A 24,881-nucleotide genomic window follows, 5' to 3' on the forward strand; every position below is an offset into this window, starting at 1 on the left:
TACCTCAATTTTTAAAATGATGTTCTTTGCACGTCTTTTATTAGAAGCCATATGAATCTTTTTTTTTTTTTGCCTTTGCTGCTTAAACACAGATGATCCACAAGCTGGCAGCCCGAGCTCTAATCAGAGATTACGAAGATGGCATTCTTCACGAAAATGAAACCAGTCATGAGGTTTGTTCTCTCCATTGTAAAAACGATTAGACATTCTTCTTGAGCGTTCTTACACTGATTTATCTGTGGAAATGGAAAGTGAGGTCAGCTGCGTGCAGACTGTGGCGTCAGGGCATTCATCACCGTATCTGTGACACTGTGCCCGGGATGTGGGGTGTGTGGTAAATGTTTGTTGAATGAATTAACAGAATAGTGGATGGCAGTGGTTTCCGGAAAATTCTGTCATGTTTTACTCATCAGAAAAAGTCCGAGGAGGGCTCAGAGAACACTCGCTGAGCGCCTGTAGTGGACGTCACCTCAGATCTCTCGTGTGGTAGCGTTAGTGTTCCCGTCTTACTGAGGAGAGGCCTGCGTGTGAAATGCTGAGTGACCTGCCAAAGTCCACCCGACCCCCCCGTGCTGTGCAGACCAGAGCCTCAGCAGAGGGGCCCTCAGCCAGGCCTCCGGGACTGCCCGCTGTTCTCTCAGGGATGAGACCTTCAACAAGGCTGCACGCGTTAGTCCTCAACGCCATCCCCACAAGAAGGTGCCAGCGTGACAGCAGGCCTTAGAGACCCCCACAGTCAGTTCTAGTGACAGACAGTCACCTGGTGGTCTCCCTATTCCCCTCAGATGCCCCTGGCTTGGCAGCCTCTGTGTGCTGTTTTGTTTAAGGCCCCTTTGTCCTGAACAAGTCATTGCGTCTTTCCAATTCCTCAGCTTTAAATTGGGAGCCACAGATGGTGAAAGAATGAGGAAGGCCACGGCCTGCGAGAGCTCTCTGTGAACTACGGGGAGCTGAATAATGGAGAGTGACAGTTTCTATGACTAAGTCGGTGCATCTCATTTTAAAGGAAATATTGAGCCACCGATTGAGATGGGACCTGCAATTCAATATTTCAGTCTGAAATATATGAATCTTAAGATGATTTATTGACATAGCTAAATAAAAACAAAACAGGACATGACATGTTTTATTCTATCCTAGATGAAGAAACAAACCTTGAAATCTCTGATTATTAAACTCAGTAAAGAAAACTCTCTCATAACACAATTTACAAGCTTTGTGGCAGTTGAGAAAAGGGTATGTATTATTGTTAATTCGAGATTAAATTATTTTATTTATATTTTCACATTAAGAGAGTTACCCTTGCTTTGATGGTGAATGACGACCCCCACGCCCTGGGCCTGTGAAGCGTGGGGTGCAGACAGGCCAGCAGACCCCACAAGTCCCAGCCTCCTAGTCATGGGGGGCTTCGGTGTTGGGACTTAGGGTGATCTTTCTAAATGACTTGAGTATGTTATCATTTTTAATGTTACAATCATTAATAGTTAGCTAATGTGTATTTTTCAGATATACTATAATTTTGTTACAGTTTTGGCACTGATCGTCTTTTATTAATCCAAGACCCTCAAAAAATAGAAAAGGCCTGGGTTCCATAAGAGCCCCTTCCCCCTTCATAAGTTTCAGGAAAAATTCACCTAACGTGCCCAGCATAGTGGCCAGCACCTGCCAGCGCTCCGTGAAGAGGAAAGCCACTCCAGCTCCCCACTTTCCCTCACGCTTGTGGCGCATGGCACACGCCCCAGTCCCACACACCAGCGTATCCCACACCAACACCCACAGGCTTTAGAGTGTGTCATCATCATTTAATTGGTTAACGTCTGTTTGATTTAATCTATTTGTGATTCAATATAGGATGAGAATGAGTCGCCTTTTCCTGATATTCCAAAAGTTTCTGAACTTATTGCCAAAGAAGATGTAGACTTCCTGCCCTACATGAGCTGGCAGGGGGAGCCCCAAGAAGCCGTCACGAACCAGGTAAACGCTGATCACCAAATAAGTTGATATTGTGCTTTTGTTTGTTCACGAAGATGAAGGGAACCCTTTGCTAAAATGGTTCCCTTAATACCTATACATGAAGAAGTTGTTGTATCCCTGATGATGGAAAATATTCACGCATTTATAAAATGTTGAATGACATCATGTTGCATTACAGAGACTTCACAATGTATGAATGGAGCCGTGTAGACAGAGACTTCACAATGTATGAATGGAACTGTGTAGACAGACTTCACAATGTATGAATGGAGCTGTGTAGACAGAGACTTCACAATGTATGAATGGAACTGTGTAGACAGAGACTTCACAATGTATGAATGGAGCTGTGTAGACAGAGACTTCACAATGTATGAATGGAACTGTGTAGACAGAGACTTCACAATGTATGAATGGAACTGTGTAGACAGAGACTTCACAATGTATGAATGGAACTGTGTAGACAGAGACTTCACAATGTATGAATGGAGCCGTGTAGACAGAGACTTCACAATGTATGAATGGAACTGTGTAGACAGAGACTTCACAATGTATGAATGGAACTGTGTAGACAGAGACTTCACAATGTATGAATGGAGCTGTGTAGACAGAGACTTCACAATGTATGAATGGAGCTGTGTAGACAGAGACTTCACAATGTATGAATGGAGCTGTGTAGACAGAGACTTCACGGCGTATGAATGGAGCTGTGTAGACAGACTTCACAATGTATGAATGGAGCCGTGTAGACAGAGACTTCACAATGTATGAATGGAGCTGTGTAGACAGAGACTTCACAATGTATGAATGGAGCCGTGTAGACAGAGACTTCACAATGTATGAATGGAGCCGTGTAGACAGAGACTTCACAATGTATGAATGGAGCTGTGTAGACAGAGACTTCACAATGTATGAATGGAGCTGTGTAGACAGAGACTTCACAATGTATGAATGGAGCTGTGTAGACAGAGACTTCACAATGTATGAATGGAGCTGTGTAGACAGAGACTTCACAATGTATGAATGGAGCTGTGTAGACAGACTTCACAATGTATGAATGGAACTGTGTAGACAGACTTCACAATGTATGAATGGAACTGTGTAGACAGACTTCACGGCGTATGAATGGAGCTGTGTAGACAGACTTCACAATGTATGAATGGAGCTGTGTAGACAGAGACTTCACAATGTATGAATGGAGCTGTGTAGACAGAGACTTCACAATGTATGAATGGAGCTGTGTAGACAGAGACTTCACAATGTATGAATGGAACTGTGTAGACAGAGACTTCACAATGTATGAATGGAACTGTGTAGACAGAGACTTCACAATGTATGAATGGAACTGTGTAGACAGAGACTTCACAATGTATGAATGGAACTGTGTAGACAGAGACTTCACAATGTATGAATGGAACTGTGTAGACAGACTTCACAATGTATGAATGGAGCTGTGTAGACAGAGACTTCACAATGTATGAATGGAGCTGTGTAGTACCAAAAGAGAACACCTGTGGCTACGCTTCTATCATGGGCAAATAGATTGTCAGCCAGGAAGCTAAAGTCATTTAGGTAGTGTAATAGGTTTGTCATGAAATTATCCATAAAGTGCTATCTAATAATCTAAATTCACCACCAATATTTCTTAAAGTTTATAGTGCTTTATACTGTGGCCCTTATAACCAGAAATATAATAGAAATTGAAAAATGTAGCTTAAATAAAAATTGGAAGACAAATTCAAAAGCAAAGGAACAAAGCAGTGCTGACAACACTCTTAGGTCTCTAGGTTAAAAAAACTAAAATTTCCAAAATTTAAAAATTTAAAATCTGGTCAGGCACCGTGGTTCATGCCTGTAATCCCAGCACTTTGGGAAGCTGAGGTGGGAAAAATCACTTCAGCCCAGGAGTTTGAGACCAGCCTGGGCAACAAAGGGAGACCTCATCTCTACAAAAAGTTTCTTAGGGCAAGCGCAGTGGCTCACACTTTTAATTCTAGCACTTTGGGAGGCCAAGGCAGCAGATATCTTGAGCCCAGAAGTTCAAGACCAGCCTGGGCAACATGGTGAAACCCTGTCGCTACAAAAAAAATAACAAAAATTAGCTGGGCTTGGTAGTGCATGCCTGTAACCCCAGCTACTCAAGAGGCTGTGGCGGGAGGATGCTTGAACCCAGGAGGCAGAGGTTGCAGTGAGCCAAAATGACACCCCTACACTCCAGCCTGGGTGACAGAGCAAGGATTTGATCATAAATAAGAAAATAATACATGAAAGATGTGCAATCTCGTTGCTAAAAGAAGTTAAAATGTAAACTGCCATGAGATTCCTTTTTATTTTTTAACTGTGTCAGGTTGGCAAAGATCACAAAAGGTAGATGATTGAAAGGCAGTAAAATATAGTGGTTAAGATCACAGGCACTATGGCCAACTGTTCAGGTCTGAACCCCAGCCCGCACTTCACTCTGTGGGACTTGACCTTCCCTGCGCTCCAGTCCTAATGCGCTAGTGGGGAGGGCGATAAAATCCACCTTAGGTGGTTATGAAGAGTTCTAAGACCATTACAACACACGTCTAGCTTGTGGCAGATATTCGATAAATATTAGCTGTACTTATTATTCACCAAGGCGTCTGAAATGGGCACTGTTGCCCAAACAGATGGGGCAGAAAGCTGACAAGTGGCCTTGGGTTTGCAGGGATACTTGCTTTCTTTTTTTTTTTTATTTTAATTTTTTTTTTTTTGAGATGGAGTGTTGCTCTGTCACCCAGGCTTGAGTGCAGTGGCATGATCTCGGCTCACTGCAACCTCCGCCTCCTGGGTTCAAGCAATTCTCGTACCTGAGTCTCCTGAGTTGCTGAGATTACAGGTGCGTGCCACCACACTCACCTTATTTTTGTATTTTTAGTAGAGATGGGGTTTCACCATGTTGGCCAGGCTAGTCTCGAACTCCTGATCCACCTGCCTTGGCCTCCCAAAGTGCTGGGACTTCAGGCTTGAGCCACCGCCCCCGGCCTTGCTTTCTTACAGTGCACCCTTTTGTATATTTTGAATTTCGAACCATGGGCACGGATTGCCCATGAAAGAAAAATAATACTTTAAGCCAACACAAGCAAAGAGTTTGGGGAATCAGGAGAAGTTGGAGGTACATTCAGCCAGGCTTAGGCAGCCCTGCAGGCTCACCCACAGGCAGGGCAGATGTTGGCAATATCGTGGGCTCCCACGCTGGTTCAGACTTCCAGGTCAGCCAGAGAACGGGGCTCAGGGCTGCTTGAAGGAAAGCGAGGGACCAAGCTGAGGGGCTGTGACCTGTGGCCTCTCTGTGATGGCACAAGGGGCCCTTGGAGTGCATTGTTTTGGGAAAAAAAAACCTGATATATAATTAAGAATCAGTTTGATGATGTATAATTAAGAATCAACTGTTTGTCCTTGAAACAAGAGAGACTCGCTATTAAAATGGGCCCTGGAAAATATATACTTACCTTATATGTGTTTCAAAAACACACATCCAGAAGAAGCTCTGAAAATGGAGATGGTCATGGTTGCACAATAGTGTGAATGTGCTTCGTCCCACTAAACTCTAAAATGACTAAAATAGCAAACGTTGTTATATACATTTTTCCCACAATAAAAATTAAATTAACAAAATAAGAGATATGCCGCTACGCTCTGCTACACACATAAGTACTTTGTTCACAGAAAAGGTCTGGAGGGATATATGCCAGAGATCAGATATAACATTCTGTATGGTGTTTATTTTCCTCTTTGTGTCTGTCTACCTGTGTCTGCCTGTATTTTCTAATTTTCTCATAGTGCACATGTGTTGTTTATATATATATATTTTTTTGAGACAGGGTCTCACTCTGTTGCCCAGGCTGGAGTGCAGCGGCACAATCATAGTTCACTGCAGCCTCGACCTCCTGGGCTCTAGAGATCCTCCTACCTCAGACTCCCAAGTAGCTGGGATTACAGGAGTGAGCCACCATGCCTGGACTGTTTATAGAAATTTTTGAAGTTATTTGGTTCTACATTAATTTACGTTTTAATACAGTGTGGTGATAAATTATTTCATAGTATATTTGCAAATACTTTGGATCTTAATACTTCCAGATCCAAACATATCAGATGAAAAATATTATCCATTAGCTTGATGACTTGAAAATTTATATTTATATTAGCTGCAATAATTTTTTTGAATGGACCATCTAATTTAGCAAAAATGTCAAGCCTCTGTTACTCTCCCTCAGTATCTGTTTTGCTAAAATGTGGCACCTGCAGCATTCCGCATGGAGTCATTCCACCGAATTCACTAACAGAAGCCAGCCACGATAGAGCCCGGGACAACCGGGTCTGTTTGGTCCTTCCCGACTCACTGAAACTTGGGGTATTTCCTTATTTGATACGTCTTCATTGTGAAATGAGACCTTCCAGGGAGTGCAACACCTTTTCTGCTGGGACATGCTCAGCAAGAACAGCACTCTGTGCTGGGTGCTTGTGTCCTCCCGCAGCTACCCCTGGGCTTAGGCTCAGTGTCTTCTGCACCAACCCCGAGTCCACTTTGTTCCCTCCCGCTCATGAAAGCACATTGAGAAGATGCAAGAGGCAGAGATTTTTAAAACCTAGCTCCTAATCCAAGTTTTTAAAGTAAATCATTTGTAAAATTCAGTGCTATAACTCTTAGCAAGAAATTGAAGGCACTGAAGCTGAGGGTCCAGAGCCCATGCTGTTCCTTAAATCAGGGGTCTCCAACCCCTAGTCCGTGGCCTGTTAGGAACCGGGCTGCACAGAAGGAGGTGAGGGACGGTGAGCGAGAATTACCGCCTGAGCTCCGCCTCCTGTCACATCAGCAGTGGCAGTAGATTCTCATGGGAGCCTCGAACCCTGCTGTGAACTGCGCATGGAGGGGTCTAGGTGCTCCTTCTGAGAATCTAATGCCTGATGATCTGAGGTGGAATCATTTCATCCTAAAACCATCTGCCCCACCCCTGTCCATGGAAAAATTGCCTTCCATGAAACCAGTCCCTGCTGCCATAAAGATTGGGGGCCACACCTTAGGTGATCAAGGTGGGGAAGGGAAAGAGGAAGCAAGTGAGTGATTTTGGCCAATAGAAGAATCATAATGAGGCCAGGCACGGTGGCTCACACCTGTAATCCCTATACTTTGGGAGGCCAAGGTGGGTGGATCACCCAAGGTCAGGAGTTCAAGACCAGCCTGGCCAACATGGTGAAACCCTGTCTCTACTGAAAAATACAAAATACTATCCAAGAAGCAATTTTATAAAATTAAACAAAAATAACCCATATTTCTCAGTATGATTCTTTTTTTTTTTTTTTTTTTTTTTTTTTTTTTTTTTTTTTTTTTTGAGATGGAGTCTTGCTCTGTCACGCAGGCTGGGGTGCAATGACTATTCACAGGCTTTATCACAGAGCACTACAGCTTTGAACTCCTGGCCTCCAGCGATCCTCTCACCTCAGCCTTCTGAGTAGCTGGGATGCTCCACAATACCTGACTTAATCAGATTTCTGATCTTTGCAAATCTTACAGGTGAAGCATGTTGGTTGGTGACTTGTAAGTTTTTGTTTCTTTATGAATGAAGAGGAGCATGTTTTATATTCTTACAGCCCTATGTGTCCCTTCCTGTGTGTTATCTGTTCATGTCTTTTATCTTTGTATTGAGATTTTAGTCATTTTCTTATTTATCTTAGGAAAGCTTTCTCTGTTAAGGGAAATTAGCCCTTTGTGCTATGAGTTGTGAAAATGTGTTTCCCAGTTTTCCACGTGTTATTTTGATGTTGCTTATTATCTTTTTGTCATGCAGATTTTTTAATGCTGTCAAATTTTTAATCTTTTGTGTTTCTTCTTTTTGTTTAGTGTTGTTTTGCTTTTCATCATGCTTAGAAATACCTTTCCTAGTCAGAGATTATACTTTAAAATTTTTTCCCACTATTTCTTTAAATAGTTTTATGTTTTCATGTTTACATTTAATTTTTCATCCGATTGAAATTTATCCTGGCATAGGATAAGAGATATGGAACCAACGTTTTTCTTTTCCAGATGGCTACTCCTTTTCCTCCTGTTGACTTGAAATGCCACCTTCATAATGTAGTAATTCTCAGTTTTAGGGGCTATTGCTGGACTTGCCTACTCTGTTCCTTGATTCATCTACTATAATTATTGTAATTTTATAAGAGACTTTAATATCTGATAGTTCTAGTCTATCACTATTGGTCTTTTCCAGTTTGCTTCTCTAAGTTTTAAAAATTTAACCTCTGGTTAGCATTATTTTTAAATACATCTTTTCATATGTTCTATAATATTAATTATTCAGATGTATACTTGAAATTTGAGTTGGGAAAGGACTATTCCTTTTTTAAATAGTTCATATTCACAGGTAAAATTACAGGCTAATTATTTCAAAAATATCAAGGACTTGTCATCCATAGAAAACTGGATTTTAAGACCGGGCATTGTGGCTCAAGCCTGTAATCCCAGCACTTTGGGAGGCCGAGACGGGCAGATCACGAGGTCAGGAGACTGAGACCATCCTGGCTAACACGGTGAAACCCTGTTTCTACTAAAAAATACAAAAAACTAGCTGGACAAGGTGGCGGGCGCCTGTAGTCCCAGCTACTCGGGAGGCTGAGGCAAAAGAATGGCGTAAACCTGGGGGGTGGAGCTTGCAGTGAGCTGAGATCCGGTCACTGCACTCCAGCCTGAGCGACAGAGTGAGACTCCGTCTCAAAAAAAAAAAAAAAAAAAAGCTGGATTTTATACATGCAACTTTTAAAGGAACACTCTTTACATTTAGATTGAAACAATAATAGTAATACAGCATCCCTCAAAATTTGTTTTACATACATACTGTTCATATTCTGGTATAATTATATGTTCATTTAATTACTTTAAAGCTTTTGGCTGGACACAGTGTCTCATGCCTGTAATCCTAGCACTTTGAGGGGCCAGGCTGAGACGATCACTTGAGCCCAGGAGTTCAAAACCAGCCTGGTCAACATAATGAGACCACATAATAATTTAAAAATTAGCCGGGCGTGGTGGCATATGCTCATAGTCCCAGCTACTGGGGAGGCTGAGGCAAGAGGATCGCTTGAACCCAGGAGTTCGAGGCTATAGTGATTGTGATTGCGTCATTGCACTCCAGCCCCAGGCAACAGAGCAAGACTCTGTCTCAAAACTAAATAAAGCTTTTGAGAACGTTCTTCCATTTTCTCATTTTCTTAATATTACTGTAAAGCAGTATAAAAGACCGGAATAATTTACTTCAAATGACTGTCTCGTTTGAGGCCTAACTTACACACTGTGATACTGCTCATTGTAAAATCTTGGGCAAGCCACTTCTGTGCTCCGCAGTTTGCTCCTGTGTAAAACGAGGGGTGTTTAAAATTCCACAATTCTAAGAACTGCGAGAGAAGGTCTTTCAATATATTGATTGCTGATATTCTCTCCAGGTCTCAGCTTCCACGTCTAGAAAAAGAGGGCTTTGTACTAAAATGATCTTGAATGTCTCTGATGGCATTATTTTCTCTCTCTCTCTTTTTTGAGACAGAGTGCTGCCCTCTCACCCAGGCTGGAGAGCAGTGGTACAAATCTGCCCTCATAGCTGCCTCAGCTTCCCAGGCTCAAGCACTCCTCCTGCCTCAGCCTCCCAGATGGCTGGGACTATAGGCGTGAGCCACGACACCTGGCTAATTTTTTATTTTTTGTAAAGATGGAGCCTCGCTATGTCGCCTAAGCTGTCCTCAAACTCCTAGCCTCAAGCGATCCTTCCTCCTTGGCCTCCCAAAGTGCTGAGATTACAGGCGTGAGCCGCCGCACCCAGCACTGGTGTTATTTTCAACATCCCAGCTCATATCGATGATCCTGATTCTGGATGAGCAACTGCCTGGTGGGTGGGAAGTCAAGTGCTAGGAAGAATGTTTGCTTGATTGTGCTTTTTATTCTGTGTTTTCTCCTTACATTAATAATTCTCTCTTCTGGGCAGTCTCTTTTAGCATCCTCTGAGTGGCAAGAAGTACGTTCATCCAAACGGGCTAAAAGAAAAATGAAATTATCTCAGCCAAAAGTTTTTGAAGATGTTGAAGAGGATGGCTTAGATGTACTATCAGCTTTTACATCAAGTTTGAAATGTGAAGGTGTGGAAAAGCTGTTGGATTTAAGTCAGACAGAGTCATGTAAACCAACAGCAACTGAACCACTATTTAGGAAAGTCAGTCCACTGGAAACATCTACTTCTAGCTTTTTTCGTGTTTCTGCTCCAGCTTTTGGTTCCTCTTTTCCCCTGGCTGCCCGCTCTTACAGTCCTGCTTCCATGCCTTTTGCCTCCCATGGTCAGGGAGCTGGTTTTGGTTTTGCTCCTCCTCCCAGACAGTTGGCTGCATCTCTATTCAGCCAAGGCCCTGTGCCTGGCAGTTGTGCTGACTGGATCCCACAGTCGGCATCTCATCCCACAGGGCCTCTCCAGAAAGTACCTTGTGTACCCTTCTGTGGCTTTCCTTTTTCAGAGGGCTCATTGAGCTCCACACAGCCTGCTCCACCCCCACTTCCTGGAGGCTATACCCCCAGGCCTTCTGCTGGCACCTTCCCTGAACTAGATTCTCCCCAGCCTCATTTCTCTCTTCCTACAGATCCTGATCCCATCAGAGGTTTTGGGTCTTATCATCCCTCTGTTTCCTCTCCTTTTCATTTTCAACCTTCCGCAGCCTCTTTGACTGCCAACCTTAGGGTGCCAATAGCCCCTGCCTTACCTAAGACTCTTTGCAGTCAGTCCTGGACTACCCCAGTAGATCTCTGTCTTCTAGAAGAATCAGTAGGCAGTCTCGAAGGAAGTCACTTGCCTGGCTTTGGTTTTCAAAGTTATGAAACAGAAAGTCATGAACTATCAGAAGTGCTTCTAGACAGCTGCTTTTTACAAATAAAATGTGATACAGCAGATGACAGTATCCCATGCTTTCCGGAAGTAATAGAGGAGGATGAAATAGTGTGCACACAACACTGGCAGGATGCTGTGCCTTGGACAGAATTCTTCAGTCTACAGACAGAGGTATGTGTCTTATTTCTCCTTAAATCTGTGATTAGCTGGCTTCATAGTTTAGAACAGTGCTACTCAAAGCAGCGGGTCAAGGAACTGTCTATCGTCAGTCTGTAGTGAAGTAAGGGGCTTGTGCACTGGGGTATAAGTCATACTGCTTCTTTCATTGAGGAACTCTTGCTACAAAACAGAACAGACAGCTGAACGAAACAGTGTGCTTGATGCTGGCTGGTGTTTCTCTACCAACATTAGACCAGAACCTCATGCTGGTGAATGTTACTATTCCTCACATGAAAATGAACATCCCCGAACAGATGATGGGGTGAAATCTTAATTTCCTAGATTCTAGAACTAATGGAATTGTAATCCATTCAAATTTCCCACTATGAAGTACAGCACAAGCACTTGTACATATACTCTAAATATTTTCACATAAGGTCATAGGAATACAGCTATTGTTCAGCATGTATATTGTGTTAGAGCTTATCATTCCGTTTGTTATGCTAATAAACACCCTGTAGATTTGGCTTCTGCACTGGTACTAAGACCCAATCTTGCACCTGCGATTATTTGTTTTGATGTAAAGTCATTTAGTGAAATGGAAAGGCCTTGATGTAGCATAAAAGTAAGTGTGAGTCCCAGCCCACTTTGTGATTTGGGGCAAGTCAGGTAACCTGTCTGAGCCTCAGTTTCCTCATCCATATAGTGGAGATAATGATAGTGTCTACTTCACAGAGTGGGTTTGAGGTTTAAACAGGATAATGACAGCTGCCCAGTTTCCCTACTTGAGACAGTGCACGCACAAGCCTGCCACGAGCATACTGCCGGTGGTCAAGAGTGCGGATCCCATGGCCACTCCTGGCTCTGCTGCTGGTTAGCTATGTGACTTTAGACAAATTGCTTCACCTTTCTGTGCCACCATGTTCTCATCTCCAGTGTGGGTGTGATAATAGTCGTTGGGGTGATCAGACCCAACACCAGGTCATGGGGGTGACAAAGTCTGGTGGAGTCAAAGGATTGAGAAAAAGTTTGAGAGAGAAAGGTGGGACACCAGTGGGCCATCGCTATCATGGAGGCGGCGAAGGCCTCGAGCTCTGGGAGCCCACAGTATTTATTGGTAATCCAACAAAGAAACAGGCGGTGGGAATGTGGAGGTTGAAAGGACACGTTGCATTAAGCACATGATTTACAGCTGTGATGGTTTAGCATTTATATGGAACATGTTCTGCTACTTGAGATAATGGGAATAGGAGCCTAGGAAGGCTAGAAGCAAGGAGCCAGCAAGTCTAGACACATTCCAGAGGACATTATGCAAGCCCTGCCTCAGTTTCCCTCCCAGTACTCAGCTTTTTCCCAACAATAGTACTCCGCAGGAAGTGGCTAAACATATAAAAGAACAGCACTTGGTACCAGTTCTCTATGGGTTGGTACATGCTATTACTGCTGTCATTTTTCAAGGTATTGCCATAGATTCTTCAACCTGTGCACCTGCCTAGGGCCACACCCTGCTTTCTGCTCCCTGTGTTAGTTTCCCTAGGGCCTGGATTCTGTTTCCTTTGAGGTTAATATTCCCAAGTTCAGGCTTAGCACACCCTCCTCTGCATGTAATGGGGCAGGCAGATGATGGGGGGTGCAGGGAAGGTAGTTTTAAAGTACATGTTTAATGTAACAATTTTATACTTAGAAAAAAACTGTCATTTTCTTATTTCAGACTACATCAGGGTACATTTTTAGGTTAAACAAAAGGAATCATGCTGGAGGTCATAGGCCTGTACAATACAGGGCCTATGACTGACAATCCGATATGGTATACTTAAACATTTGCTAAGAGGTCTATCTTATGTTAAGTACTCTTTCCACAAAAGGGAACAAAACAAAACAAAAGGGGTGAAAGAAAAGTTCTGGAAGTGGTGGCTGAGTTTATGGCATTGATAAGTGATGGTTTGATGGTTTCGCGGGTGTGTACTTATCTCCAAACACATCAAGTTGTATACATTAAATATTGGTGACTTTTTGTAGGTCAATCATATTTCAATAAAGTGGGATTTTTTTAAAGAGGGAATCATGCTATTTAAAAGTTTGAGAAATACTGGTTCAATGCTCATTGCTAGTTGACAACGCAGTAGGGTGACTATAGCTAACAATACATTGAATACGTCAAAATAGCTAGAAGAAAATATTTGAAATGTTGCCAACACAAAGACATCATAAATGTTCAAGGCGATGAAATCCTAAATACCCTGACCTGACTATTTCACATTCTATGCATGTATTAAAATTTCATGTGTACCCCAAAATACGTACAAGTATTATGTATCAATAAAAAATGAAATAAAGCATTGCTAGAAGAAAAAAAAGTACCAGTTAAAACAATCTCCACACATGAGCCTCTTCCCACACTTTTTATAAATGCCAGCAGATATGTAGTATTCATAGCATTTATGAGGTGCCAACCAATACTATGTCACTAGTGTATGAAGAACTTTATTTTACAGTAATAAAAATATCAGAAACGCTTTAACTGAAATTAAATTTTTTTTTTTTTTTTTTTGGAGACGGAGTCTCGCTCTGTCGCCCAGGCTGGAGTGCAGTGGCCGGATCTCAGCTCACTGCAAGCTCTGCCTCCCGGGTTTACGCCATTCTCCTGCCTCAGCCTCCCGAGTAGCTGGGACTACAGGCGCCCGCCACCTCGCCTGGCTAGTTTTTTTGTATTTTTTAGTAGAGATGGGGTTTCACTGTGTTAGCCAGGATGGTCTCGATCTCCTGACCTTGTGATCCGCCCGTCTCGGCCTCCCAAAGTGCTGGGATTACAGGCTTGAGCCACCGCGCCCGGCCTGAAAAATTAATGGAAACTTATATTTATCACATAACTTCTTTTTTCATTTAATTTGTTAAAATTTTATTTTAGATGCAGAGGTACATGTACAGGTTTATTACATGGGCATACTGTGTGGTGCTGAGGTTTGGGCTTCTAATTATCTTGTTGCCCAAGTAGTGAACATACGTTTTTCAACCCTTGCCTCTCTCCTTCCCCCACTACATAACTTATGTGATAAAATGTGAATAATATAACTTGCATTCGTTTTCTTAATTTTGTAGGATGGCTTCTGGAAACTTACACCAGAACTGGGACTTATATTAAATCTTGATACAAATGCTTTGCACAGCTTTCTTAAACAAAAAGGCATTCAATCTCTGGGTAAGTCACTATCTTCCCATTTATTAAGTCATTATTTTCACTCATTCATAAGCATGCTCCTAATTGTTGTAAACTATTTTGTAAACTAGTGTACTAATGTAATAATTATGAAAGTTATATTTGAATGGAATTATATTTAACCATTAAAGGAAATGGGAGATGGGTTTCTAGTCATATTTTTGCCACTAATTAGGGTATTATCTGAGCAAATTTATTAGCATAAATAGCACCAACTGCTATAAAAAAAATCTCAGAAGCTTAACATAATCAAAGATTACTTTCTTGTCCCTATCACAGTAAAATATCAGTCAGGAAGAAAGTTCCACTGATGTGGTCATTTAGAGACCTTGACTCCTTCCATATTGTGACTCTGCCATCTTCAATATATGTCTTTAAAATTATGCTGGTAAGAAAGAAGAACAAATATTACCCTGGCATCGTCCCCCTGCTAGACAAGAGGAAGAACACTAGTCACATAGCCCCAACCATGTACGAAGGCCTGAGAAATGTACAGTTAAGCTGTGTGTCCAGGAGGAGAAAACAGCTCTGATGAGCACCTAGCCAGCCTCTGCCAGAGGCAGTTGTTCAACCTCTGGATCTGTTTCCTGTCATGACAACACAGGGGATAGGTGAGGAAGTCCTGAGCATCCTTGACCCAGCAAGTAGTTTAAAGGTCAAATGCTAGCCCTAAGACAGGAGCTGTTTGTTTGTTTGTTTTGAGACAAGGTCTGGCTCCGTTGCCCAGGTTGGAGTGCAGTGGTACTATCTTGGCTCACTGCAACCTCCACCTCCCAGGCTCAAGGGATCTTCCCACCTAAGCCTCCTGAGTAGCTGGGACTACAGGCACCTGCCACCATGCCTGACTAATTTTTGTATTTTTTTTTGGTAGAGATGGGGTTTTGCCATGTTGTCCAGTGTGGCCTTGAACTTGTGAGCTCAAGCAATCTGCCCACCTTGGCCTCCGAAAGTGTTGGGATTACAGGCATGAGCCACTGTGCTCAGCCTGGAGATTTTTTTTTTTTTTAATAAAATACACATTATTAAACAACTAGCCAATATGCATGGATAGACAGAACAGCAGTGTCTCACTGGCCCACCATCACCTCTAAAATGCCAGAGTTTTCATATTCCAGGCTGGGTGGGTGGGCAAATGCATAACCTGTTTGACCTGACCTGCACTGGGCCGAAAAGGAGTGATGACAATTTACTTGAGGAGTGAATGTTTGTTCCTAGAATAATAGAAGAGCCTGTATCTGACTAACTCTCCTGCCAATAACAGTTATTAACTTTGAATAAAATGTTCAAAACCATTCTTTGAAGGCCAGGAGAATAATCAAAAACAGGCAGAAACTAGAGTGAACATAATCTTTGAAAGAAAGCAAGCCAACTAGGTGGGCTCTACGTGTATCCAGCTTGTCACCTAAAGGCATTTCTCAGCTCATGAGACACAGTGGGAGGTTTGAACTAAAACAGAAAGTCTTTCTGGGATGAGGACATGGGGTTGGAGTTTGAGGTTGCCAAAGTGGCTGGAAGTTAAGGATTAAAATCCTATAAAGGAGGGAACCACAGAGCAGGGAGCTCTGAAATCTGCATCCCAATGCCCCTCAGATCCTTGGCTCTCTCCTAACCTATACTTATACAGGGTGCAACCTCAAGGAATCCAGAAAAAAGCAACAGCTGGGAAGCTACAGAGCTAACCAGAGATTGCAGCTGCTGCCTAGTACTGGCCAGAGTTTAGAGTTCAAGTTGCACCAAATCAGACTTTATGAATATCTTTCCATTGAAACCGTAAAAGGGTCATGAGGATCATATCTCATGATCAAGGAGTATACCCCAGGACAAAGGGATAAGCCAAAATAGACCCATCCTAATAAAGCCTAAAACAAAGCCTACACAGGATCCACCAGAACAAAACTGAACACTCTTTAGAGTAAGATAGCATAGCTGAGCGTCTCTACGAGGTGTCATTTTTAATGTTCAGTATGGAATGAAAATTTAATAACATACGAAGAAGCAGGACAACATGACTTGTGATCAAGGGGAAAATGGGCTATAAATGCTGACCCACAGATGACCCAGATGGTAGAATTAGCAGACACAGACTTTAAAACTGCTTTTTAAAATATAGTGAAGGATTGACTTACCAGAAAAGGATGGAATGGGTGAATAAATGGCAGAATCTCAGCAAATAGATGGAAACTATAAGGAAGAACCAAATGAAAATCCTGGAACTGGAAAATATAGTATCTGCAATGAAAAGGTCATTGAATGAGCTTAACAACAGAATGGACAGAACAGGAAAAAAAATCATTTAATTCAATTGACAATGTACTCAATAAACTTAACTGAAATACAGAAAGAAAAAAATAGAATGAAAAATGAACAGAGGAGCCAAGACTGTGGAATGATATCAAAAGATTTCACATTTGTGTAACTAGGGTTTCGGAAAGTGAAAGGGTAGACAGAAAAATATTTGAACACCTTTGTAAAATTGATCAAAAACAGCACCTTCCAGATCCAAGAAACTCAGCAGAACTCCAAGCACAATAAATAAAAAAATGACCACATTTAGATAGGCCAGAGTCAAACTGTTGAAAACCAAAGATAAGCCAGGCATGGTGGCTCACACCTGTAATGCCTGCACTTTGGGAGGCCAAAGCGGGCAGATCACTTGAGCTCAGGATTTTGAGATCAGCCTGGCCAACATGGTGAAACCCCATCTCTACAAAAATTAGCCAGGCATGGTGGCGTGTACCTGTGGTTCCAGCTACTGGGAAGGCAGAGGTGGGAGGATCACCTGAGCCCTGGGATGTTGAGGCTGCAGTGAGCCATGATTGTGCCACTGCACTCCAGCCCAGGTGACAGAGTGAGATAAAAATTCAAGATAAATATATTGTCACGTGAGGCTGGAGCTCAGGGAAGAGGTCAAAATTGGAAAAGACGGAGAATTCTCAATGTGAGTAGTATTTAAAGCCTGGTTCTGGATGAGGTCACCCAAAGAAAGAAGGTAGTCTAAGCAGAGCAGGTGCTAGGACCAGCCTGCCACACGACAGTGTTTAGTGTTCAGACTGGACGAGAAACAGCAAAGACGCTGAGAAGGAGCGGAGAAACAAGAGGAAAACTGGAGAAAATTGAGTCACAGATGCAAGGGGATGGGATTTCATGGATGTAACTTTTCCATGGGCTTTTCCTGTGTTTCTCTGTATTGCTGTGTATTGTCTGTGTTATTTTTCTGTAAGCATGTGCTTTTCTGCCTTTCTTCCTCTACATAGCCTCAAGCTGTCTGATTTTTTTCTCTGACTTGTTTTTATATCTGTACCCAACTTTGTCTTGTGTCCTCTTCTTCGTTTCTCTTTTATCATCCCTTCTCCTTCTGAATTTGTTTTTTAAGTGACGCTGATACACATTAGGCATTTCATCAGTTTACTATTTATTATATTATTCTTGGAGTTGTATGCTGCTTATTATGAATATTGCTTAAAAATTAGTCTAACATTTTGTAAATAATACCCAAAAAATAAGCCACAAAAGAATCCAGCAAATTAAACTGCTTTGTCTCCATTGATTTTTCTTTTGTGGGACAATGGCTTGGTCTTGTTATTTTGTTTTTAAAAATTTATTCAATTCCTTTTTTCTCTACTAAGAACATTATATTACTTAATAAAAGCCCTCTTATGAGCAGTTTTGGCTACCTCAACGATGTAAAAATTAATGGTGTATATGCAGATATGTGCATACTCTGCAAGGTCCTTTTGTCTTTTCTCAAAGTAATTGTATATTCTTAATTATAAGACAGAGATTTGGTTTTTTTTTTCCTTCCCTAAAACTGTTTTTTGGCTGTGTGCTGTGGCTCATGCCTATAATCTCAACACTTTGGGAGGCCAAAGTAAGAGGATCATTTGAGTCCAGGAGTTGGAGGCTACAGTGAGCTCTGATCACACAGACTGCACTCCAGCATGACAGAGCGAGCCCAAAGAAAAACAAATGGCATTTTGATGGGTCTCTCAAAAAAAAAAACCTGAAAAAAAAAAAAAAAAAAACAAAAAAAGCTGCTTGCATTTTTTAAATAAAAATGGGTTGTTAATTCTGAGTTCAACACATGTAAACATTCATTTTTCAATTTTGATATTTTGTAATATACTAACATATCTTGGATACCTATAGGTACTAACCACTAGAAATAATTTGATACACCAGTGTAACTGGTCATATGTGTTGTTTATCTGTTGAATATTTAAGTTTACTCTTCTAAGCTATTTGTAACAGGAGCCTGAAAACTGGATTTCTTTCATTGAATTTCATGGCTCTCTGTGTGAAGATGGCAAGCAAGGGGCACTCTGGGTACAGTCCAGTTTCCTGACGACCATCAGGATAATATGATAGGCACGTGGTTCCAACCGTCCTCATTTTTTATTTAAATAGCAGGCTAATTAAGGACCTTGAAGAGTATTAGAGAGTTTCATGATCTGCTCATGTACTGTGATTTAACCATATTATAATTATTTAATGGGAATTTTATAAACAGGCACAGTTTGAGATGCAGAATTCCCAACAGACTTAATGGAGTTTGTTTCCTTTTAGGTGTAAAAGGAAGAGAACGTCTCCTGGACCTAATTGCCACAATGCTGGTACTACAGTTTATTCGCACCAGGTTGGAAAAAGAGGGAATAGTGTTCAAATCACTGATGAAGCTGGATGACGCTTCTACTTCCAGGTGGCTTTAACTATAGTATTATGTAACTTATTTAATAAACCTTACAAATAGCTATAGGGAATTATCTTTCATGTGTAGACTACTGTATAAGTATGTAGGAAGAGAATTTGTTTGCAGGTGACAGCTTGCCCACAGTCTCCTGTGGCGGGCAGGGCTGATGTGGTATTTGTACCTTGGGCTGCACAGGAAACAGGCTCAGAGAGTTTTAGTGCAGCTCCCGCTGGAGGCCGGCACTTCTGGCTCTGGATGTGGTACCCTTCGCTGCAGTGCGCTGATCCTGGGCGCCTCCAGAGGACCCACAATATGACTGTTGGGCCCAGCCCTGTTCCCAACAATGGCAGGGCCTGAGACAAGAATACAAATGGAGGCCGGGCGCGGTGGCTCAAGCCTGTAATCCCAGCACTTTGGGAGGCCGAGACGGGCGGATCACGAGGTCAGGAGATCGAGACCATCCTGGCTAACGGTGAAACCCCGTCTCTACTAAAAATACAAAAACTAGCCGGGCGAGGTGGCGGGCGCCTGTAGTCCCAGCTACTCCGGAGGCTGAGGCAGGAGAATGGCGTAAACCCGGGAGGCGGAGCTTGCAGTGAGCTGAGATCTGGCCACTGCACTCCAGCCCGGGCTACAGAGCAAGACTCCGTCTCAAAAAAAAAAAAGAATACAAATGGAAACCCACATACTATATGTCTAAGTATTTAAAAGTTATAAATCAAACTAGCAAACTATTAGATTAAATGTGTTCTAATCTCCTACCTTGGCAAATACAACTTCATAACCACCTGGAAGGCCAGGTTCAAATTCAGCCGTTGGCTGACCCCTAGGACCCGAAGAGGCCTTGCATGCACACATGAATACCCCACCCTACCCATCAAAATGCCATCCAGACCCCATGCCAGTGCCCCCTCACCCCAGCCACCTTGCAGCACCAATGAGATAGCAGCACTGTTCAAACTCAGGGTGACAGACCCAGGGAAGACCCTGGAAGTGGACTCAGGGCCATGTGGTCAGGGATGCTGGAGTTGCAGGGTCTAAACAGGAGGATATGGGCTCTGGGGTGGGCACATTCTCTTGTCCCTGCAGACCCCCACCCCATGGCGAGAGGGGCAAGACCAGAGCAGGATCCCTCTGACATACATATATATAAGTGTATACATACACATATGCACATACATACACATATACACATATACATACATACACATGTAATTGGCTTATGTTCTTTTAAAGGCAAGATAAGGGGAAACTAATCAAACTAATAAAAATATTATTGCAAGGGGGGTTTGGTAGAGGGGACAAGGATGGAAGCTAAGTTTCTCCTAGTGTGCTTTGTTTTGCAGTTTTGACTTTGGAACTATGTAAATATTTTACATAATAATGGATAAGATTGATATTTATTTATTTATTTATTGAGATCATCTGGCTCTGTCGCCCAGGCTGGAGTGCCGTGGTGCAATCTCAGCTCACTGCAACCTCCGCCCCCTGGGCTCAAGCCATCCTCCCACCTCAGCCTCCTGAGTAACTGGGACTACAGGTGTGCACCACCATACCCTGCTAGTTTTTGTAATTTTTGTAAAGACTGGGCTTCACCATGTTACCCAGGCTGGTCTTGAACTCCTGAGCTCAAGCAATCCTCCTACCTCACCCTCCTGAAGTGCTAGGATTACAGATGTGAGCCACCGTGCCCAGTCTGGGTATTAATTTAAGGTGACTTAGTACATAATTTGACTGTATCTCCCTAGTGGGATAGTACCTAAGGATTTAAAAATATTACGAAGAAATCTCACTGGGAGTAGCCATGGTGTTAATAATACTTTTGATTTGTTATTTTGGAAGGTAGATATTAATATTGTTAGAAACTAATATGTATAAAATCAAATAAACGAAACCTCTTGATTTCTTGAATTAGAGAATAGAGGAACATGTTACATGACACCATGAAAATGCAGTCAGCAAAGTCTGAAATGTGGGGAAATAAATGGCAAGAGAAAAATAAATAGCAATAGGAAAAAAAAGGTTGAGGATCAGAACTTGTAAATAAACCTTTAGAGACATATCAACCAAAAGCAAGGGCAGACCTTGTTTAGATCCTGATATGAACAAAACCCACTGCATTTAAAAAAATGAGACAGGGAAAATTAAATTAAATTAAATTAAATTAATTTATAATAATTAAATAAAATTTAATTAAATTTAATTAAATAAAATTTAATTGTTTAATTAAAAATTAAAACAATTTTTAAGTGTCATGATTAAGAAAAAGTTCTCAAACACAAAACAGGTGTTCAGGAAGTTCTGGGCTAGGCAAATTGGCTCATGCCTGTAATCCAAGCACTTTGGGAGGCTGAGACGGGAAGATCACTTGAGCCCAGCAAGATCAAGCCCAGGAGTTTAAGACCAGCCTAGGTAACCAATGAGACCCCCATCTCTACAAAAACCTTTTTAAAATTACCCAGGCATTGCTGGGCACAGTGGCTCACACCTGTAATCCCAGCACTTTAGGAGGCCAAGGCAGGAGGATTGCTTGCTTCAAAGAGTTCAAAACCAGCCTTGACCACATAGAAAGACCCTGTCTCCACAAAAAAATTAAAAATTAGCCAAGTGTGGTAGTGTGTGACTACTCAGGAAGCTGAGGTGGGGGGATTGCTTGAGCCCAGGAGGTCGAGGCTGCACTGAGTTGTGATCCTGCCACTGCACTCCAGCCTGTGCGACAAAGTGAGACCCTGTCTAAAAAAAAGGAAAATCATAATTTACTATATGTAATGTACACTTCCATTTTTAAAAAAGCAATACCTTTTCATTAGTTTGCCAAGAAAGATAACATTTTATTTTATTTTTTTTTCTATTTTAGGGGTTTTCTTTTTTTTGTTTTTATTTATTTTTTGAGGCCAGGTCTCGTTCTGTCGCCCAGGCTGGCATGCAGTGGCATGATCTTGGCTCACTGCAACCTCCACCTCCCAGGTTCAAGCAATTCTCATGCCTCAGCCTCCCGAGTAGCTGGGACTACAGGTGTGCACCACCATGCCAAGCTAATTTTTATACTTGTAGTAGAGATGAGGTTTCGGGCCATGTTGGCCAGCTGGTCTCGAACTCCTGGCCTCAAGTGATCTGCCTGCATTGGCCTCTCAAAGTTCTGGGATTACAGAAGTGAGCCACTGCATCAGCCTAATTTTTGTATTTTATTTTAAAATAAACCAGTGCCACTCGCCAAGAGAATTAATTAAATAAATATCAAAGAAAAAACACTTTGAACAGCTAGGAGAAGGGACTAACAAATTAGTATTTGACTTAATAGGCACATCCAAAGAGGCACTTACTCTATTTAGATCATTGCCAATTATTAATATTATAGCTGTTAGAACAAGTATAAACTTTGAACCTGCTTTTGAACTGTAATATCACAAAGTATTAAAGCAAGATTTTCAAAATTGATCAAGTATATTCCAGCATATTGCTCTTACCACATTACTGCTATTGTGCCAGCAAAATGGTTTGTTGGCACTTTAGTACGTAAGACAAAATGATTTTAGACTGGGCATGGTGACTCATACCTGCAATGCCAGCACTTTGGGAGGCTGAGGCGGGCAGATCACGAGATCAAAAGATTGAGACCATCCTGGCCAACACAGTGAAACGCTGTCTCTACTAAAAATATAAAAATTAGCTAGGCATGGTGGCACGTGCCTGTAATCCCAGCCACTCAGGAGGCTGAGGCAGGAGAATCGCTTGAACCAGGGAGTCAGAGGTTGCAGTGAACTGAGATCGTGCCACTGCACTCTAGCCGGGTGACACAGTGAGACTCCATCATCTAAAATAAATAAATAGATTTTTTTTACTCCCTGTTTATTGCATATTTGAAGCTTTTTCTATATTTTCTATTTCAAGATGTACGTAACATTGATGTAGGAGCACATTACATGGGGGTGTAGGCACAAGATTTTCTTACTAGTGGAATGGTGAACCAAAAAGTGTAGAGGCCACTGGACTGAAGGAGGCCAGCTGAATTAGTGAAAATATTCAAAGCCAGTTTTGTTGTTTTCAGCAGTTAGTAACTATAAGTAGATGAATACTTACCAGGAAACATTGGTCTTTTACCCACTTTGGCATGCTTCTTATTTAGTATGTTCATTCCGTCATGACATTCAGTGAACATTTATTGAGTGCCTACTGTGGACCAGGGACTAGTAAGCATGTTAAGTTTATAAGCTTTGTTAATTTCCACCACAAACCCATAGGACCTCATGTTATTCTCGTAATAGAGGAAACTGAGATTCCCAGTGTTGAATGAAAGCCACACAGTATCACATGACCAATATCATGTGATTGCAGAGTCAGGACTCAAACCCAGCTCTTAACCACCACGCTATACTGACGGCCCTTTCCCAGTTCACAGGGAAAAATCGGGAACAGGGAGAGAATTTTCAAAATATTAAGTTTCCCCCATAGAATTTTCTGAAGAACTTTGGCGTATGTTGCCACTTGTTCACTAACAAGTTCTAGCAGATGATAGAACAAGTGAGGAAGTAGCTAATTAATATTAATTAACAATCTCAGAATTTTTCTGAGTGTTGAATAGACCTGAATATTCAACAGTCTCAAATATTTGACACCATTTAGTGGACACAGACTTGACTCGATATGCTTATTCTACCAAGTTATTCCTGGTTTACGTGACACAACTGAATAGATGCCAGTTTCATGGCGGACTCTCAGATATTCTGAAGGTACCTAATCAAGTTGGTTCAGTGGGAAGGAGAGAGAAACAGCAGCCTCATTTGTAAAACAGTACTTGAGTTTGTGTGTGAAGAATGGATAGGATTTAGATTGAGATGCATGGAAAGGGGACAACCATAAACAACTGTAGAGAAGCTGGAACTCGAGCTGTCCTGTAGGCAGCAGGGATGCCTGGAGGCACGTGGAAGCCGGGAAGTGGTGGGCACGGGACACTTGACAATGCAGTGCATAAGCTCAAGGTCAGACGGGTAGAAGAAGTCCCGTAAGATGTCAAGGAAAACTGCTTTTATTAAATATCTTAATTTTTGGCAGAATCATTTTGTCTGATACAATGTGATGGGTTTAGTACCATATTACATTTCACATGTTGTTATATTCTGAAATCTGAAACATTTTTTTTTTTTACATCTAGGAATATTCCCTGGGCTTTTGAGGCTATAAAGAAAGCAAGTGAATGGGTAAGAAGAACTGAGGGACAGTACCCATCTATCTGCCCACGGCTTGAACTGGGGAAAGACTGGGACTCTGCCACCAAGCAGTTGCTGGGACTCCAGCCCATAAACACCGTGTCCCCTCTTCATAGAGTCCTTCATTACAGTCAAGGCTAAATCAAATGAAACTGAATTTTAAACTTTTTGCATGCTTCTATGTAGAAAATAATAAAATGATAATAGATGCTTATAATGAAACTTCATTAAAGTTTTATTCAGTGTAGCAATTACTGTCTTTAAAAATAAAGTGGAAGCAGAATTACTTTAATCAACTAACAAGCAATAATAAAATAAAACTTAAAATATTTCAGTTTTCTGTGTCTCCTTGTTTTTTGTTATTTTTTTAATATTTTTTATTTTTTTGAGACAAAGTTTTGCTCTTGTTGCCCAGACTGGAGTGCAATGGCGTGATATCAGCTCACTGCAATCTCCTCCTCCTGGGTGCAAGCAATTCTCCTGCCTCAGCCTCCCCAGTAGCTGGGATTATAGGCGCCTGCCACCACACCCTGCTAATTTTTTGTATTTTTAGTAGAGACAGGATTTCACCGGGTTGCCCAGGCTGGTCTCGAACTCCTGACCTCAGGTGATCCACCCACTTTGGCATCCCAAAGTGCTGGGATTACAGGCATGAGCCACTGTGCCAGCCTGTTGTTGTTGTTTTAGAGATGGTCTCAATCTGTCTCCCAGGCTGGAGTGCAGTGGTGCGATCATAGCTCACTGCAGCCTCAAACTCATGG

The 24,881-nt window shown here is 42.0% G+C and overlaps 1 protein-coding gene across 1 annotated transcript in view; it reads left to right on the forward strand.

The window, feature by feature from the left end:
* The window catches only part of PARP4 (poly(ADP-ribose) polymerase family member 4), a 92,818-nt gene extending 68,369 nt beyond the window's left edge, over positions 1-24,449 (forward strand). Inside the window, exons 28-34 of the mRNA XM_050766806.1 lie at positions 93-173; positions 1,141-1,236; positions 1,852-1,974; positions 9,963-11,021; positions 14,109-14,208; positions 18,790-18,922; positions 24,066-24,449. Of these exons, the coding sequence (XP_050622763.1) occupies positions 93-173; positions 1,141-1,236; positions 1,852-1,974; positions 9,963-11,021; positions 14,109-14,208; positions 18,790-18,922; positions 24,066-24,261 (1,788 nt within the window). The 3' untranslated portion in view covers positions 24,262-24,449. The remainder of the gene's footprint in view (positions 1-92; positions 174-1,140; positions 1,237-1,851; positions 1,975-9,962; positions 11,022-14,108; positions 14,209-18,789; positions 18,923-24,065) is intronic.
* The last annotated feature ends 432 nt before the right edge of the window (positions 24,450-24,881 follow it).

Source organism: Macaca thibetana, chromosome 17 (assembly GCF_024542745.1).
Source record: "Macaca thibetana thibetana isolate TM-01 chromosome 17, ASM2454274v1, whole genome shotgun sequence".
NCBI classification, from domain to species: domain Eukaryota; kingdom Metazoa; phylum Chordata; class Mammalia; order Primates; family Cercopithecidae; genus Macaca; species Macaca thibetana.